Genomic DNA, 19,277 nt, shown 5'->3' with positions numbered 1-19,277 from the left:
GTGAACGAACGGTTAAAAAGTTGGCGGTTCCAGGTTCAAACTTAGACGAATGAGAAAAATAACAATCGTAAGTCCTTAACAACTGATTATTAACTTTGATCGTTTAAAAAAGATTAACTCCTTTGATTTCTCAACCCAAATCATTGAGCTACTGATCATTAGTGGACCATCAGAAGAGACATATTAAAGGTATATGGAAATGTAAAGGATATAGAATTAGATGCTATCAAATTAAATAAGCTGCTGAAGACTAACGCTTGCCTCTCAATTCCAATTTATTAATTATGTAGGCAAAGATTCCATATTTGGCATGTTTATAAATTTCCCAAATGAATTACTTGAAAATAATGCTACCATCAACATGGTAAAAGAAGATGATGAGAGTGACGATGATGGAGGATACAACAAGGGATGGACTACGTCATACACCACGGGTGATTCAACTTGTACACTCGACCTCGAGAAATATGTTGATGAACATGGCAAAATCAGAGAGGTATGTCTAGAACTTGAAGACGATATATGTTTCGGTGGTGGTATCCAATTGTGGATAAAAAGAGTTCAATCCGATTTTCTTCACTTCAGCTACAACAGCGACCAAAGATTTCAAGTTATTACAACCTTCAAATTCAAAGAGACCTTTAATTCCCATGGTTGTATTATGACTTGGGTTTTTTGTTATGGTAGGGCAGGCAAAGGGGGCCTTATTGTTGTGGAGGGGAAGAAAAGAAGTAAAGAGGATAAATACCTCTATACAACAACTGTGACACACTATTATGCTATTAGTCAAGGAAATATGTTCACTCAAAATAAAATAGATATCGGTCTTTCAATGGTTGTTAATTTTAATGTATCTAATGGAAGTATAAATTGTACAGTTAAAGGTCCTGATCAACACCCTTCTGCCGCATTATTTTACATGTTTGAACAAGTTTGTAGAAGTGGGAATTGGAAGCTCACTGCATGCTTTCACTGTGCGATCGCAGATCAAGGACAGTCAAGCGAGATCAAGCATAAAGATGACATACACAAAAATATTTTACCAACAAACATGGATGGCTTGCGCTCCTCAAACACCAAAAACGCAAAATCATGCAAATTAACACAATTAGTGCAATATGTAACCACTCGCAAGGGAAATTCAACAAATCAATCTCAATCATCCGCTTTTAAACAACAATCAAGAGCACAATCACATATGACCGTAAGATATCCGAATATTCCACCCATAGTGCCGAATCATGGTCTTCGGGAAAATAAGAGATTAGAGTTGATTGACAATAAAGACATCAACGGAAATGGGAATGGTAATAGAATTGGAGGGGATCAAAAGTTTAAATTTTCTATTCCTTTTAAAATTGTGAATAAATTCCTAAATTAGAATTATTGGGAGACAATGCTTGATGTAAGTGAACCTTAGGATATCCCTAGCTATATTGTGTCTAATAAGTAAGAAACTAGGAGATCTAATGATCTTGTGTTCAATATGAACCTATAAAAGATGTAATAAACTTGTGTGTGCTCTCTTACTATATATAGTCAATGAATTACCTACTACAAATTTGGTATGTGTGCCTAATGTTTCATCTGTATTAAATCTGTGGTGAATCCGCTCGCTTTTTCTTTGTTGATACAATCCGCTCTCTTTTAAATTCACATGATACTTGGACCTAATAGAATGCAACGGTTTAGATGAAAAATAATGGGAAGATAAAGATAGTAGGCGCATCAGAATATTAAACAAAGATAAGTGGTGTGTGGAAAGGAAAATGCTAAAGCTCGCGAGAAAACATAGTGCAACAATTCAACGAGGTGAAAATTACACCCACTACCTGCTGTTTTTTTCCATCGAGTCCCAGAGTTGAAATTTTGACCTTCCTTCAAGAAAAAAGGGCAGGTAAAGCTTCGGGATAAATTCGGGAAAAACCTCACACAAGATAGAGCATTGCTGGTGTGGAAAATATGTTCAACTAGAATTAGATGCCATCTCCTATCAACAAAAGAAAAGAATTAGATTACATGGAATCAAATAAATTTGCTGAAGAATAACACTTATCTTCTCTTTTGAGGTAGGAAATTACAAGGCAATTCTTCTTCATCTCTTACTTATACATTTCCCATGTGAATACAAGAGTGCAAAACAAAAACATCTATGAGAGTTACTACGAAAATAATTTTTCCCTAGCATATGCATGCAACTAGTTAGGTTCCACTCTCGTCTAACAGGGGTAGTTTCACCGCCCGGGCTCGATCGATCATTTTTGTACATTAGACCCAACCCAAAAGTCCATTAACACATTTCCAAAAAGAAAAATTTGGGCAATCTGAAAATTCTTACACGTAAATAAGTCTCGGGATTTTATTTAGCACACTATTGCCGGATTCATCTCTCTTATTTTAACAGGTTAATTGTTCAAATTGACCTTGTAATATGCTTTATGTCTGAAAAATGACCAAACAAAATATAAAACATATATTCTAGCATTGTAACTTGAATTTCTTCTTATTTTTGAACACCTTATAATATATGTGTAGTCTAAAAATGTGAACTATAGGTTGAATTTTTTCACTATTTTTTTCATACATGTTTAGCACGTTAAAATATAGCTTTACACAAAAAATTAAATTTCTTCGACCAGGGATAAATTAATTATGAATTTGTATTCCCTCATAATTATGAATTTCTTAAACTAATTTATAATTAATTTGTATCTCGTTTAAAAACTACAAAATTTCATTGTGAAGGTTCTTATCATGTTCTAGTCATGCCTGCAAAATTAGGGAACTAAATTTGACTTGTGAGTGTACACTTACGCGGAACAAAATTTCAATTTTGCATGTTTTGGTTGAAAAATCAAAATAAATAAACGACTTCGAAATGCTATGAAACTTTACAGATTTTTTTTATGTATTTTTATAGATCTCTCTGCAAATAATGAGCTCAAAATTCGATTTATAGGTCGAGATTGCCGTTGTTTTGTTTTTTGAGCTCTTGACACTTTAAAAATTCATAATTAGTTTGTCGTTTGTCGAAAATTTATAATTTTTTTGTTTAAAGCCATAACTCGTCTCTAAGAAATCATGAAAAAATTCAATCTCTCGGTTGCTTTTTTGGACTTCTCGTATATTGCAGGTTATAAATAATAAAAATCTCGAATTACATGGTCAGAATACATGTGATTTAATTTACAAGGTCAATTTTCAGACTTCACGTATATTACATGGTCAATTTCAATTAATAACCCTATTTTAAATTGTACTTTTGTTGACAAAATGATAAACATCTTTTATTTCGATTTTTTTGAGGGAAAAAAAATTAAAATTTAAAAAAGAAAAAAAATCGATTTATGACTGTTTATATATTGTCACGTGTGAATTTATGATAAATTGTTCGCCTGGGATCCATAAATTTCCTGGCTCCGCCACTGTCGACTAATAACTATTAATGAAATAAAATTGTGGAAGAATAACGCTTCACTTCACTCTTGAGTTGCAAAAAATTACAGTGCTATCATTCTTCATCCTTTATTTATCGATTTCGCATGTGAACATGAGTGCAAAACAAATAACATTGAATTATCAAACAAATATTTTATTTTCTCTTCTATAAAATTAGTTTCAAAATAGAATATTTACCAAATTATTTGCAAATGTTGATTTATAAAATAATATTAAAAGACTAAAACTAAAAGGGAAATAAAAACACAATCAAACAGCCCTAGCTAATAATTACCATTTTTTTGGGTTACAATTAATAGCTAGGTACGAAATTTTCATTGTCGTCGTCTAGTGGTGAATAATCTACATTGAGGAACGTGAAAGCTGAGTTATCTCCTCCCATCTGAATTTTCGCAACACACAATCTAATTCATTACCAGTTATTTTAGGGGTCAAAATTTTGTTACTATTTGAACCAATATGTTGTTGTTTAAAATTATTATCATTTTAGCTGAAAGAGAAAGAAACAAAGAATGAAGACGTAAAGACATAAAAAAAAAAAAGTAGCGTGGAAGATATGAACTGGAATTAGATGCCATCTTTTTATTTTTTAATTTATTTATATAATAAACTTTGATGAAGAATAATGCTTTGCAAATATTATCTTTTTGGAAACAGTTAAAATATTCTTCAATATGCAATCCTACCAATCCAAACCAGAGAGAAGCAGAATTGGCACCTATAGAATTATACATTGATCTATATATATGTCACCTTCTATTTAATTCATATGCATGGCATAATATTTTCCTTTATATGTAATGCTCCTTGCTAAAAGTCTCCTCTCTTATGGTCTAGTCAAGGTATGTAACCTATTATAATTTCAGGTTGTGGAGTTGTGTATTTTATTAGGAAAATATTTCATGAGACTAGAGATGGGGTGATAGATGTAATATTTTGGGAATGTGATGAGAAGAGAGATAGAGATGAATTTAAGTGTAGAATGAATGTTGAGAAATTGTAAGTGTTGAAATATCATTGTTCATTGAATTATATTTTGCATGATTGTGAAAATTAAATTTACGATACAAAAAAAAAAAAATTAAGTTAACGTTGTTGTGAAAACATTTACATATTCAATGGGAAATAGTCTTCGCCATGAGCTGAAAAATGGAAGATTTCTTAATCATTACCAGGAAATATATGTGGGAACCGGTGCTCGTATAGGAATAGATATGGATTCTGAGACTTGGTCGGTGTCATACTCCGCACGTTGGTCAGAAGTTTGATTCTCATTAACGATATTATATGACAAAAATGGTTACATCAATCTATTAAAGTTCAGTTTTGGAGTACCTATGTTTATTACATTTGTTATACACAGATCCAATACATTGTATTCCTTTAACCAAGTTCTTCTTGATCCAATTGAAATTAAGGACTCTGGAAAATCTTACGGAACAAGGTTTGTTAATGAGACTAAGAATCATTGGGGAGGGGTTACAAAAACGAATGTTATATACTTTGGGGATGAATATGATGGGAACCTTATTGTGGTGGAGCAGAAGAGAAAGAGAGGAGTTGAAAAGTCTGGTGCAGTGAGAGTAGCACACTATTATGCTATTTTTAATGAGAACATTCTTCTAAGAGATCGAGGGTTTCCTTCATGTAAAGTTGATGCCGGACTTTCAGTGGAAGTAGTTATTACTGTGGTAAACAATAATGGTTTTTATGACCTATTAGGGATGTTTCAATGAAGGGTCCTTCTGAACACCCTTCTAAGAAAAGAAATTGCTTCAAATGTTTCAACAAGTATCTACAACAAGGATTTGGAAGTGGAAGGCATGCCCTGATAGTGGTGGTTGTAACTGAAAGAAGGCAGCACTATTCTGAGAACAGACAACTGGTTGAGATTGAACCTGAGACCGAGACTGAGACCGAGACTGAGAATGAAGAAGGAATCAATAATTGCAATGTGTTTGCCAAGTATTTAAATATCTTTCGGTTTGGGTCAACGAAGGAGAGGGGGAGGTATTTTAATGGAATTAATGGATGGAAAAAAAAGTTAAGAAACAGGAAGGAGGGGATTGATTTTAACAAAGGGAAAGTCTAAAATTATATTTTTCTCAATTGTAGTATTTAAAATGATATCAAATAAAGTAAACGTATGAAATAAAAACGCAATCAAACGGCCCTAGCTAATAATTAACATTTTTTGGGTTACGGTTAATTGGTACGGAATTTTCATTGTCGTCTAGTGGTGAATAATTTCCATTAGAGAACATGTTGAGCATGAAAGTTGAGTTATCTCCTCCCAACTGAATTTTCAAAACACGCAATCTAATCCATTACAAATTATATTAGGGGTAAAAAAAATTACTACTTGAACCAATCTGTTGCTTAAAATTATAAACATTTTAGTTGAAAGAGAAAGAAACAAAGAATGAAGACGTAAAGACAAAAAAAAAAAAAATTAAAAAAGAAATATATAAAAAAATTGCGTGGAAAATATGAACTAGAATTAGATGCCATCTTTTTCTTTTTTAAATTATTTAAACAAATAAACATTGCTGGAGAATTTTTTATTTTGAAGGAAAACTTTAATTTGCTGAAGAATAACGCTTGCAAATATTATCTTTTGGATTAATGGTGATTTACCCCCTGTAATATAGGTCATTTTTTGTTTTTTCTCCTGTAAAATATTTTTTTTTATTTACCCCCTGTAAAAAAAATTTCTTTTTTTAATACCCCCCTAATAGGTCATAAAAAAACAATCAAAAAAAATATTTTACAGGGGGAAACCCAAAAATAACCTATATTACAGGGGGTAAAGCACCATTAACCCTTATCTTTTTGGAAATAGTTAAAATATTCTTTAATATGTGTGTCTATTTATAAGTTTCCCAGTCCAGACCAGAGAGGAGCAAGTTGGCACATATATGTCACCTTCCATTGAATTCATATACATGGCATAATATTTTCCTTTATATGTAATGATGCTTGCTAATTGGCTTTCAAGTATCCTCTAGTCAAGGTATGTAACCTATTATAATCAACGGCGAAGCTAGAGAAAATTCTACGCGGGGGCCATAAACAAAAAATTATTTTTAAAACCAGCATATGAAATTTAAGAATAAAATATATTTTTTGTCCCATAAATTATAATTTTATAGGTTTAATCCTTACAAAAAAATTTATTCAATTTTTGTCTCATCTTTTTATAATTTTACAAAAAAAAAGTGTTTTTAGTCTTGCATTAATCTCTAACAATAAATTAAGGACTAAAATTAAACAAAATATTAGGAACTTAACTTCAAAATTGTGAGTGTTGTAGATACTAAAAATAAATTTAATCTGAAACTTAATTGATTCATAAAAAAAAAATCACAATAATTATGGACAAAACATGTTTTAAGAAGTCAATTTTATCCATAATTGATTGTTTAATTAAACTTCTTAAAAGATTACTAATAAAAGATTACTAATGTCTTTTCAATGTAAACAATAGGTTATTTGTAAAAACTTATTATCTATTTCATTTGTTTCTCACTATTGTTGTTGAAATTTTCTCCGACTAAAACTAACAAACCAATACAAATAAATCTATCAATGATGTGGTACTTTTTCACTTTCTTATTTATGTTAATTTTCGACAACCAAACTTGTTTAGGGTAGCTCAATATTTATTATTTGGGGTAGCTAAATATAAATATATACCAACCAATTTAAGAATATTTTTTATTTTGGGGTAGCAAGGGCTACCCCATCATCATGAAGGGAACCGCCCCTGATTATAATTTAAGGCTGTGGAGTTGCTTATTGCATTAGGAAAATATTTCATGAGACTAGAGATGGGATGAAAAATGTAATATTTTGGGAATGTGATGAGAAGAGAGATATAGATGAATTTAAGTATAGAATGAATTTTGAGAAATTATGAGTGTCGAAATATCATTGTTCATTGAATTATTTGCATGATTGTGCAAATTAAATTTACGATAAAAATAAATATATATTTAAGTTAACGTTGTTGCGAAAACATTATATATTCAATGGGAAATAGTTTTCACCATGACCTGAAAGAAAATGGAAGATTTCTTCGCATGAGCAGAAAATAAATGTAGGAACCAATGCTCGTATAAGAATATATGGAGAAATAGGTATGATGCGGACATCTTATGGTGCTGAACATGATGGACCATATGAGACTTGGTCTGTGTCATACTCCGCAGGTTTATCAGAAGTTCATTTCTCATTAATGATATTATATGACGACGTTAATGGTGACATCAATCTCTTAAAGTTCCATTTCCATGCACCAAAGTTTATGACATTTGTTATAGACAGAGCTAAAAACAAAAATCTTCTCCTTACAATTGATCTTCTTAATCAAATTGAAATCAAGGACTCTGGAAGATCTTACGGAACAAGGTTTGTCAATGAGACTAAGAATCATTGGGGAGGGGTTACAAAAACGAACGTTATATACCTTGGGAATGAAAATGAAGAGAGGAGTTGAAAAGTCTGGTGCAGTGACAGTAGCACACTATTATGCTACTTGTACAGATTGTTTTTTTTATAATGATGCCGGGATTTTTTCAAAAAAAAGTTGATGTCGGGCTTTCAACGGAAGTAGTTATTACTGTATTAAACAATAATGGTTTGGATGTTTCAATGAAGGGTCCTTTTGAACACCCTTCTATGACATTGCTTCAAATGTTTCAACAAGTATCTACAACAAGGATTTGGAATTGGAAGGCATGCCCTGATAGTGGTGCTGTAACTCAAAGAAGGCAGCACTATTATGAGAACAGACAATTGATTGAGATTGAATCCGATACCGAGACTGAGAATGATGATGAAGAAAGAAACGATCTTCAATTGCATATGCAAATTGGAGGATCTATTGTTAACAATCAAGGTGTGATTAATGGCAATAATAATGGTAATGTGTTTACCAAGTCCTTAAATATCTTTCGGTTTGGCTCAACGAAGGAGAGGGGAGGTTTTTTAATGGAATGGATGGAAAGGAAGTTAAGGAGACAGGAAGGAGGGGATGGATTTTAACAAAGGGAAAGTCTAAAATTATATTTTTCTCAATTGTAGTATTTAAAATGACATCAAATAAAATAACTTTTGGTTTTTAGTTTGTGGTTCTTTATTTTTTTTTATTTGTTTACATTCTTTATATATGGACTAATATACCTTAAGCAAAAGAAAAGATAGCAGCAGAATTAGCATCGAAGTGGAATCGAAAGGAGGAATAAAGCTTCCCTTTCAATTCCAATCAATTAACCAAAAGAAAATATTTGATTTTAGTTATGCTTATAAATTTCTCAAATAATGAACACAGCCTTAAACTAGTTAAGACCCTTTCTAGTGTTGTACATGTGTGTGTAAGTCTGTAATCACATGGGAAACAGTCTTTGCGGTGATGAGTATTGCGTAACACTTGGAAATCATGCAAACATCGACATGATAAAAGAAGATGATGAGAGTGAAGATGATGAAGGATACAGCCAGGTATGGACTATGATTTTTGGAAAATGGTAGTTTGAATTATACATTGAAGGGTCCTGATCAACACCCTTCTTCAGCATTGTTTTATATGTTTGAACAAGTCTATAGAAGCGGGAACTGGAAGTTTGCGTCATGCCCTCATTGTGCTGGTGAATCTCAAGGACAGTCCAGTGAGACCATGCCTAAAAACAACATAAATAACAACACTCTACCAGAAAACATGGATTGGTTGCGGTCGACAATCTCTACACACACACACAATTAGCCAAATCAACACAGTTAGTGCAAGATGGAACAAATCAGTTTGGATCATCTAATTTACACCAGCCACCACGATCATCCTCGCAACAAGTTTTAGCCAAAAGAAATCCAATTTTTTCACCAAGTGCGCCGCAACACGGTCCTCGAGAAAATAAGAGATTAGAGTTGATTGACAATAAAGACATCATTGGAAATGGGAATGGTAATAGAATTGAAGGGGATCAAAAGTTTAAATTTTCTATTCCTTTTAAATTTGTGAATAACTTCCGAAATTAGTATTATCCGAAGACAAAGCTTGATGTAAGTGAACCTTGGTTTTAGTTTATTTTCTCTAGTTATGTTGCGCCTAATAATTAAGAACCTGGGAAATCAAATGATCTTGTAATGAATATGAATCTAAATAAGTTGTAGCAAACATGTGAGTGCTTTCTTACTATATAGTTAATGAATCTACTACCAATTAAGTATGTTTGCTGCATCTTTTATGTGTATTATATGTGTATAAAGCCAAGTACAGATTGTAAGAGATTTTCAATACATTGACTAGTTTATCAATCCTTTGGCTTGCAATTAAAGCAACTTCTAGGGGTTCAGATTCTCTCCATTTGGATAGGAAAATGCACTCCGTTCTCTTTTAAATTCACATGACACATGGCCCTAATAGAAATTGATGAAAGAAAAGTAAACGAATCATATACAAAAGATAAAAGAAAAGTGGTGTGTCGAAATTACGTACTAGAGATAGATGCCATCTCCTGTCAAAAAAGGAAAAAAGAAGAAGACTTAGATGTCACGGAATCAAATAAAATTGCAGAAGAATAACACTTATTTTTTCTTTTAAGTTGCAAAATTACAAGGCAAATCCTTCTTCATCTCTTACTATATGTACATATTTTTTTCTATGAAAATTTATACATCCCATATGCATGCATGCAACTAGTTATAGGTTCAACATTATTCAGTTTCCACTCTCATTTAGCTATTAATGAAAAAAAATTGCGGAAGAATAACGCTTCCCTTCATCTGTTTATTTACAGTCTCTGTAGATTTTGCATGTGAACACAAGAATGCAAAACCAAGATAATCGATGAGAGTTTCCAGGTACAGTGAACACAAAATGTGGGCTTCCAAATACCAGCTTATTTGACTAAAAATTTGTTCATAAATATAAGCTTATTTTCAAATTAACTAGATACGTTTATTGCTTCTTTTTCAAATAAACCCCTAATTAAAACTATACTAAGTGATTTGGAATAGGGAAAGATAAAATTTACTACAAATACATACAAAGGGACTTTTAGGTATATTCATAAGTACATAAAATAGAAATATTAACTATATTACCAACTTTTTTTAATAAGAGTGAAATATGCAATATATATTAAGGGACAGAGAGTAGTTTTATTACTACAAAATATCATGTATGGCTAGCTCATTTCAAATATTTGGAGACACATGGGTTCTTCTCTTGTAAATTTCTTTAAAAAAAATTGAAATAATAATTTTTTTTTATCTATAAAAGCTTTATCATTTATATATACTATCAATATTACTTACACATGAATAGGAGGCAAGCGGCCAACAAGCTGCGCCGCTAGACCTTTTAGGATGGCAAAACCAATTATCGTAAACGCAACATTCATGGACCTAGAAGACACAACATTGCTATGCATAACCCTTTGGACTATATGTAGAAGGTCAACAACCTCGGATGCTAGGAAGCCGAAAGTGTCAAAAGCAAATGGTATAAAAGCATGTTGATTGTCAACACACGCTTTCTCATGTTTGGCCACTTTGCTTGATGCAGCTTTTAGAGCTGTCTGTCCTACCGTAAAAGCCCCGACCCCTAAACCCACAAGTGGTGAAACCCCAGTCAAATTCACACATGCATGTTTTCCTCCAACTCATCCGTACATCATAACATCTGCAGGCCTGAGTGTCAATCTTCTATCTAAGTGATGTATAAGAATGATGAAAATGAAAAGTGCTCTTCTCACCATCATTTTTGTTCCAAAACACCATAAAAATACCAAAATACCTTCTGTCGAGGGATAATTTCGTATTTTTTTAGTGTTTTGGAGCAAAAATGATGGTGAGAAGACCATTTTTCGATCAAATTCGTTATCGTGAGTGGAGTAAATTACGCCTATGGATCTAGTACCATCTATCACCATGGGCCGAATATTTCTAATGAGCCCATTTAGCTCACGTCCAGACACAAGGTGAGGCCACCTGCTTATAATTGGTTGGCAGAGTTCACTTACAATGATTTTTTTTCTTTTTATCATTGCACAAAATTGAAGAATGCTTTGTGAATTTACTTCTGTTAGATTTTGTATATTCAGTTACTTAATTCCCATTTTATGATCAAGCTTGTAATCTAGAACTTAGCCACTTGGATAAGATCAACTTCGTAGGTAATGAATGTTGCTATTTTCTTTTTGTTTTAACAAAAGAATGCTGCTATGAAAAGCACACGTTATGAACATTTAAGACATAGAAGTATGAACATTGAGAATATAGAAGAATTTCGGTATACTGTTAAAGATTATACCATATGAGTATTGTTAATTTAATTGATTATACCATGTGAGTATTGTGTTCCATTTGACAAGATATTTAACACAAATTTTATGGTGTACAAGTAAAATACTGGTGTATCCTGCACTTTTTATTCTCTTCATATTGGATTAATAAATATTATCATATCTCACTTGGCATTAACAATTAGCTTATTGATGTAATAGCGGAAACAACTTTGTATATGATACAATACCTACCTTATTTGTGCATTATACAACTAGATCTAGGTTTAATATCTAATGCTAACAAATGGATATTCTTGTATGGTTACAAGATCAAATATAAATCTCTTACGCACATTCACAAAAACATTAATTCTACCTTTTATTCTTTTAATTAGTTAAAAAACTATTCATAAAATTCTACTTATCACTATTTTTAAGTATGCCTAAGGCTTGTAACCATAGTCTTGTAACCGTAGAAGACTTGTTTTCTATAGAAAATAAATTTATATCTGATGAGGCATTTTGCCCTTACTTTATTAGGTTGTTTAATCATAATCTCATTAGAGGATTAAGCGCACATATCCAACCATATATAGCAACATAACATCTCAGGTTATAATGCATGACAATGCAACTAGTGATCATCCTATAATTCAGATGCATTTGATTCCAATCTCTATCTCTAACATTAATTTTCAAACAGAGAGAAAGCAAAATTTGCTAATGAAAAACATAATTTACATAGCTTTAGCCTTATTAACAAACCTAAGAAACCTTAATTGTCAACAACAAGCATATCTTGAGTTCTTGACAATATTTTAGGACACTATGATTCCATATGTAGGATTATACATAAGCAAAACAAAGAAGAGGATTCCAAGATTGCTAGTTGCGACTTTTGCACTTTTCCATGGCTCTTGGTGCTGCATAAATCAAATGGATAATCATATACCAATATGAATTCTTTATTTTGATAAAATATTTGTGATTTTTTTCAATGTTTATATCCACTTTTGACCTCTATGGTTTATTCCAATATGTACTTGCCATATGGTTTTAAAAATATCTATATCATATTAATGATCCTTTAAGAGATATATGAGACAAAGATTATCATATATGTGAGTCTCACCTAATCCAATTGCTTCAGAACTTTTCATTATTCTTAACCTCTTGCAAGAGTCGATGAACATCCTAAAACAACAACAATAAGAACACTTTATTATGGTTAAATACTCACAATTTTGTTCTTTCTATTGTTGCATTTTTCAGACAATCATAATTAATTAATTATTTTAGGTTCAATTATTCAGTCGGTCCAAAAACTATTTGAAATTTTTTAAATAGTTCTCTGAACTAAAAAATAAATAAAATGAGATTTTTGATTAGTCAAAATTTGTAACTGAGTGTTTGAATTTTTTTGGACACCTAAACTTTCAAATAATCAAATCAAATTATATAAAAGTTCATATATATCTAGTTACATATTATTAAAAAGTTTATGGACTCAATCACAAGTTCATGAATCGATATGAGACAAAATATGCACTTACTTCCATGGAACATCACCAACTAGCATCCAATCACCATCTTTATCTTCATAGGTGAGGACATATTCTGAACCATGAAGGAGATCCATCAATCTACTTTCACAAACATTACCTTGACCAAAAACTCCATGAGAGCCAAATTGACCTACACTTTTCATTCATCAAAATCAGCTACATGATCAACATTTATTAGTAAAAATCTATTTGACCTACTAATAGCACCCCCTTTAAAAATTTCCTTAGCTCAATGGAATCAACCATCCTTTAGTTATGCACGTTTTAAATAAAGGCCTAACGACCACAAACATCAGACACAACGCTGACACATGGGTAACGTAATAATTTGAAAATATCTCGATGTTGGACATTAAAACATATCGGACACGTCTTCAATCTGAAGTTGGTACTACATAGATTGAGGCAACATCAGCCCCCTTTTACTATAATTCTCCACTATATATCAACGATCGCGACACCCCAAGATTGTTATCTCAAAACCTTGTGCTCGAGCAAATGAGAGAGTAAATTTCAAGTAAAAAAAAAAACTCACTGATTGTAAAACAACTAAACATCTTTTCTAGTGCAGAAGATAGTTCCTTGTAAGTGCCAAAAATTTTGAGATCCACTTTCCTCAAGTATGGAGCACCATCCATGCTAACTTTTACATAAAGGCATCCAGATTTGGCTTCTACATCATCATTATCATTCTTTTGAGATTGAGTGGCCATTGAATTCTTCCTGAAAGAACGGATTGGTGGCCATCCTACAACTTGTTCCCTAGATCAGAAATGAAGACAAAATTAAATTATAGGATTTGATTATGAATTCAATTTATTTGGATAAACAGTTTAATTAACCACTTATAGCAGAAGTGCATATGTATAATTTATTTATACAACAAAAGCTTAACAAAGTTAAAATATTTTTATATAAGCTATAAATTGTTTTCGTAGGTTATTATGGTTGAGAGCTTATGGAATAAGCTGAAAAGCAAATTCTAGTACACAAACAAGAGGATCAATAACACTATAGGCTAACATAAGATCAAAATTAACAAGATAAAAAGTAAAAAAATCATCTAATCTTGCTCTCAATCATCTCATTTTCTTCTTGCTTTTCAACACTTTATTAGCACACACAAATATTAGAAAAATCTAGGGACAGTAAATCAACAATATAGTGGTAAAATATTTAGACAAGTAAAACATGATATAATATTAATAACAAAAAACTACTAAGAGCGCATTTTGATCGACTTATTTAAACTTATTTACAGACATTTGTAAGACTGTTTGGAAGAATTTATAAAAAAAACAACTTATAACAGATTCATGTGATATTTTCATCTTATTGATAACCGCTTATGGAGCTTATTTACATATGCTTTCCAGAATAGCTTGTGAACATAACGTGTAACTTATATAAAAGCATATTTATTTTCTTTTATCTTTGGTATTGAAATAACTTCTACATAAGGACTTATATGATAATTGCTTATACTATATCCAAACAAAGCCTAAAAGTTTAACACACAATTTTCATTTCTCTCAAACAACAACAAAGAAAAGAAAAATAGTAAAGCAAAAGAAAATGAAAGTACTTTGCAGCTGAACCAGATATCTGAGACTTCTTCTTCTCGTTCAAAGGATTTGTTTGATCTTTCGCAACAGAACCTTGTTGGTTGGAACTTTTTCTCATATCAATGGCATCTGAAAAACCTCTTTTTGCACCTGAAAATAAACTATTAAGCATGCATAAAGAGTATGCATTTTTTTCTTCAAGAAGATCATTATCTCTCTCTGGTGATTCAGAACCAGGTAAACCAAGTCTTAACTCAGTAGCCTTGAGGTTCAAGCCATTGTTACTTCTTTGAGAAAATATCTCAGAACTTTCCATTGTAGTAGTGGAAACTTTAACTTCAGTTTGCAAAACTACTTTAGTATAAAGAAAAACAATGATGAGAGAGAGAGAGAGAGAGAGTTGAATAGTGGAAAAACAAAGAAGTTTGAAGTTTTGTATTGATGAATAGAGAAGGTTCTGTCTGAGGTTTGTGTTCAGTTTGTTTTGTTTCTATATAAACTGAAAAAATCACTGTCTTCTGTTAAACATTGATAGCAATGGCATATCATTGTAAGTGGTATAACAAAATAAAGCATAAGGACAAAAATGGGAGAATAGTAGATTATGGTAAAAACAAAATATATGGAATAGTTTTTGATTTATTCTTTCAATTTCTTTTATCTTTTTTGTGTGAAAATTATATATATTTGTTGTGAATTCCTTGTAAAAACCACACCAATAAAAAACTTGATGCGTGGAGCAAATTAATACCAAGTAATCATATCAAGCGGGTAGCAAATAATCCAAACAAAATAAACGAACAGCAAGAGATAAACGGAAGAAAGAGAACACAAGAATTTGTTTACCCAGTTCGGTCTAATGATGACCTAGTATGGGGGATAGAGCAGCTCTCCGTTCCACTATAATGATATGAGTTTCTTTACAAAGAGATATTGAGTTACAAGAATCAGTCTTCAAACCTAATTCTATCCAAGTCCCAGCCTCTTGCCGTGACCAAGAGACTCAATCCTAATAGTGCTTTATTCAAGGTGAATCAAAACAATCACAACCCTAGTGTTGTTGCAAAGAGAAATTCTCTATAAACCCTAGTTTGTATGTTGGCTTCTAAACTCTGTTTTTCTACACACTTTATCATCTGACACAAGGCTTATATTTATAGTGAAAGTAACCCCTTTAAAAATTGGAACAAATCTTCACTGAAAATACGTTTCTGTTTTATCCTCAATGGTACCATCGTGCCACGTTGCGATTTCATCGTGGCACGATTTTTCCAGTGACTGCTTCAGAATCTTTCTTCAACAATCGTGGCACGATTCTCCAGATTTCTGATTTTAAGTTAACTCTCACAATATTATATGGAACATCTAAATTTCAAATAAAAAATATATAATAATGGTTCATGTTGGACACCTTGATGTAGGATGGTTTCTTTAGTATTATTATTGAGCCTAATTTTAATAATTTATGTTTTATTTTCTGTTTTAGGTTTTCGATTCATTAGGGTTTCCTTAGTGTTTAAAGTTTACACACTTCAGTTGTAGCTAGAGAGACTGTTTTATTCATTAGAGTTTTTTCAATTTCTGGTGGATTACGGAACTTGATTTTCACAGGTTTGTCGCTTGCAAACTTGTTTCTTTTTAATCTAGATTTAGCGTTTGCTAGTCTCTGCTTCCAACTGCGCCACCAACACACGACACTGAGACATAGATTTAGATTTGTTATCGTCAATGATATGCTCATTCATTTGCATTAAAATATAGATCGTCTTATCTCAATCTAACGATGGTTAATGTGCTAACGGCGTGAATGTGTGGAATTGTTCAAAAGCAAATTTGAATCCTTGAACTCATGTTAGATTTAATTTGCTTTTTTTTTTTTTTTTTTAACTTATCATCAATATCTATCTATTGGTATCAATATCATGTTTGTTTTTTGTGTATCAATTTAGGTGCTTCATAGAATATTTTACTTTAAACTTTGAAGAATGTGTGGTTTTTTCTTTTCAAATTTTATAATTTGTGTGATTCTTTTTTGTGGGCAACTCAGACAAACAACAGAAAGTCCTTATCATACCTTTTCCTGTTATATCATTTCTCTTGTTATTATTTATTTGGATATATGAAAATTTATACTGTTATTCTACTTTCTAGTCTTTTTTGGAAACTATACTGTTTCTGATTTTATTTTTGGATAATTTATTTAACTATAACAACATAGATTAATTTATTTGTAGAATTAGTAAAGATACATATCTGTAGTTTTAAGCAATGAGATAAGCATACATATAAAATCATCTGTGTTGTTTACTTGATTTAATCAAATACATAACTTACACTGTAATCCTAAACTTCTTTTTATGACTGAGTAATTTTTTTGACTTAATCACCAATGAGTGATTAAACCGTGATATATTGTGTAATTGTAATAAAATTCAAATAATAAACTTTAAATCATAACCAGATACTATTTTATAAATAAATAAAATGAGTTTTTCCCTCTTTCTTCAGAAAAAATAAAATAATTTTTTTAAATAATAAAATAAATGAGAGAAAATGTCCATTATTACTTGTGAATTATTATTTTTACAAAATTAATTAAAAATTATTTTTTTATGAAAATAATTTTTAAAAATCTTTTCCTTTGGTCAAATAAATAGGTATTTCATTCATTGATAGCTAAAAAAAAAAAAATTTAAATATTAGCTAAATTTAGCTATCAATTTAGCTAAATATATAGTTAGTGATTACACCATATATAAAAAAGTATCCACTATCGAGGTCAAGTACGAAACTATTCGAAATCCTACTAATACATCGTTGATCACAAGACTTGCTCATGAGTTATGCATAACATAGTTTAATTAAGAATAAGGGTTTTTCTAAGAATAAATACCCACATCAGAGGGCATCAAGAACCCTTCAAAGTACAACAATCTCAAGATAAAATCATAATAAATAAATATAGAAAAAAATCTTAAAAGTGAAAAAATATCCAATACTTTTAATATGTGCCAAAAAAAAGTTAAGAGTAAGATGCGGTAGAGGCAGCGTTTGGATGAAGGTAACTGATGCTCAAAAAAGTTAAGCAAGGAATCGTAGGAAAGTGATTGAACAAACAGTGTCTTTTGAAAAGCCAAATTTTCATGCGGTTGGGAAAATACTGACAACAAAGAAAAATTATTTTTACCAACAAAAAAGATTGTCGTAGATTTATTATTAGCTCTTCGTACGTTGGTTTTGTTTGGACTCATTGGGGAAAATTATAAATTAAATAAAGAAAAATGAATTCTGACAAGAAAATCTACCAAAAAACAAAAATGATATTAGAATAGAAAAATAAGTTAGAAAGTGAGGTAAAAAACAAGGAAATTTTGGGGAGTGAAAAGGATATGACACTTGAACTCGTGTTTGTACTTCATGGCATGTAGTATTATTGGTTTGTATATCCCTAACTCATTCATCTTTGTGGATTGTGTATTTTAGCCTTAATAAAGAACACCATGTTTGGTCTCATAGCTCAACTAACAAAAAATGATGAATGTCATGATCGGGTTCGAATTTTGGTATCTCCATTTGAGTGTGTAAGTTTATGATGTCTTTGTCATTTCGTCTACTTGTTAAAAAAAACATCATGTTTGAATTTTCACTATGAAAGCATTCGCATTTAGTGTCTCATAATAGTTTTTTTAACTAGGTTCATATTTAAGGGATAGAATCTATAATCGATTATGTTAAAAGCGGGTTTTAACGATTCATAGTATAAAAATCATAATAAACGTTTATCGACGATCAAACATCTTTGAAAAGTAGAAGTTCATGGTCACTCTCATTCTTATCGGCGAGACAATTATCTGATTAGTGGTTGTTTTGATTGTTGATAGAATTATGTTCATTTTATTATTTCAAATTATTGATAGATGGTTAGTTTTATGAAAAGCATCAATTATATAAAAACAAAAACACAAATGAAATTGCAAGAACATGGGGATTTTCTTGGGATTGTATATCAATGCATTGGTTACTCATCTCGGATGGATGATATAACAGTTGGGAGATCAAGGACCACCATGCACAATTCTTTTTCAAGTAATAACTTTATTGGGATTATAATAATTGTAGAACAACGAGTGTCCCTTTGTCATTATTTATATAGTTTATGTCTTCAAATTCACTCATATACTTGGAACTTTATTACTTCAAAAGTATTTTTAACTAAAGACATAATATACATCCTCAAGTCTTATCTAAACCGATAAAAATACCAAAAACATTAAAGCTTTATTTGAGAGTTTGGAGAGGAGGGGAGAGCTTTGAGGGTGAGAAACATGAAAATGGAGAAATCTTTCACATTTTTTTGAAAGATTAATTTTTTAGATAGTGATAAACTAATACTTATGATT

General features: G+C 31.1%; 2 protein-coding genes across 3 annotated transcripts; one reads left to right on the top strand and one right to left on the bottom strand.

Annotated features, from left to right (window-relative positions):
• On the top strand, positions 1 to 1,568 carry LOC25497383 (uncharacterized). Its single transcript, XM_039835019.1, has 2 exons — positions 1 to 496; positions 688 to 1,568. The coding sequence occupies exons 1-2, from the start codon at positions 375 to 377 to the stop codon at positions 1,379 to 1,381; spliced, it is 816 nt and encodes a 271-aa protein (XP_039690953.1). The 5' UTR covers positions 1 to 374; the 3' UTR covers positions 1,382 to 1,568.
• A 10,747-nt stretch (positions 1,569 to 12,315) lies between these two features.
• LOC25497379 (auxin-responsive protein IAA27) lies at positions 12,316 to 15,417 on the bottom strand. Of its 2 annotated transcripts, XM_013597665.3 has the most exons (5): positions 14,898 to 15,413; positions 13,848 to 14,074; positions 13,301 to 13,442; positions 12,880 to 12,941; positions 12,329 to 12,670 (listed from the first exon to the last, which is right to left on the bottom strand). In XM_013597665.3, the coding sequence occupies exons 1-5, from the start codon at positions 15,191 to 15,193 to the stop codon at positions 12,633 to 12,635; spliced, it is 765 nt and encodes a 254-aa protein (XP_013453119.1). In that variant the 5' UTR covers positions 15,194 to 15,413; the 3' UTR covers positions 12,329 to 12,632. The 2 variants fall into 2 exon arrangements, with proteins under 2 accessions (XP_039683117.1, XP_013453119.1); XM_039827183.1 differs by lacking the exon at positions 12,880 to 12,941 and having other exon boundaries at positions 12,316 to 12,670; positions 14,898 to 15,417.
• Between the last annotated feature and the right edge of the window lie 3,860 nt (positions 15,418 to 19,277).

Source organism: Medicago truncatula, chromosome 6 (assembly GCF_003473485.1).
Source record: "Medicago truncatula cultivar Jemalong A17 chromosome 6, MtrunA17r5.0-ANR, whole genome shotgun sequence".
NCBI lineage: Eukaryota > Viridiplantae > Streptophyta > Magnoliopsida > Fabales > Fabaceae > Medicago > Medicago truncatula.
This window is presented reverse-complemented; position numbering and strand designations above follow the sequence as displayed.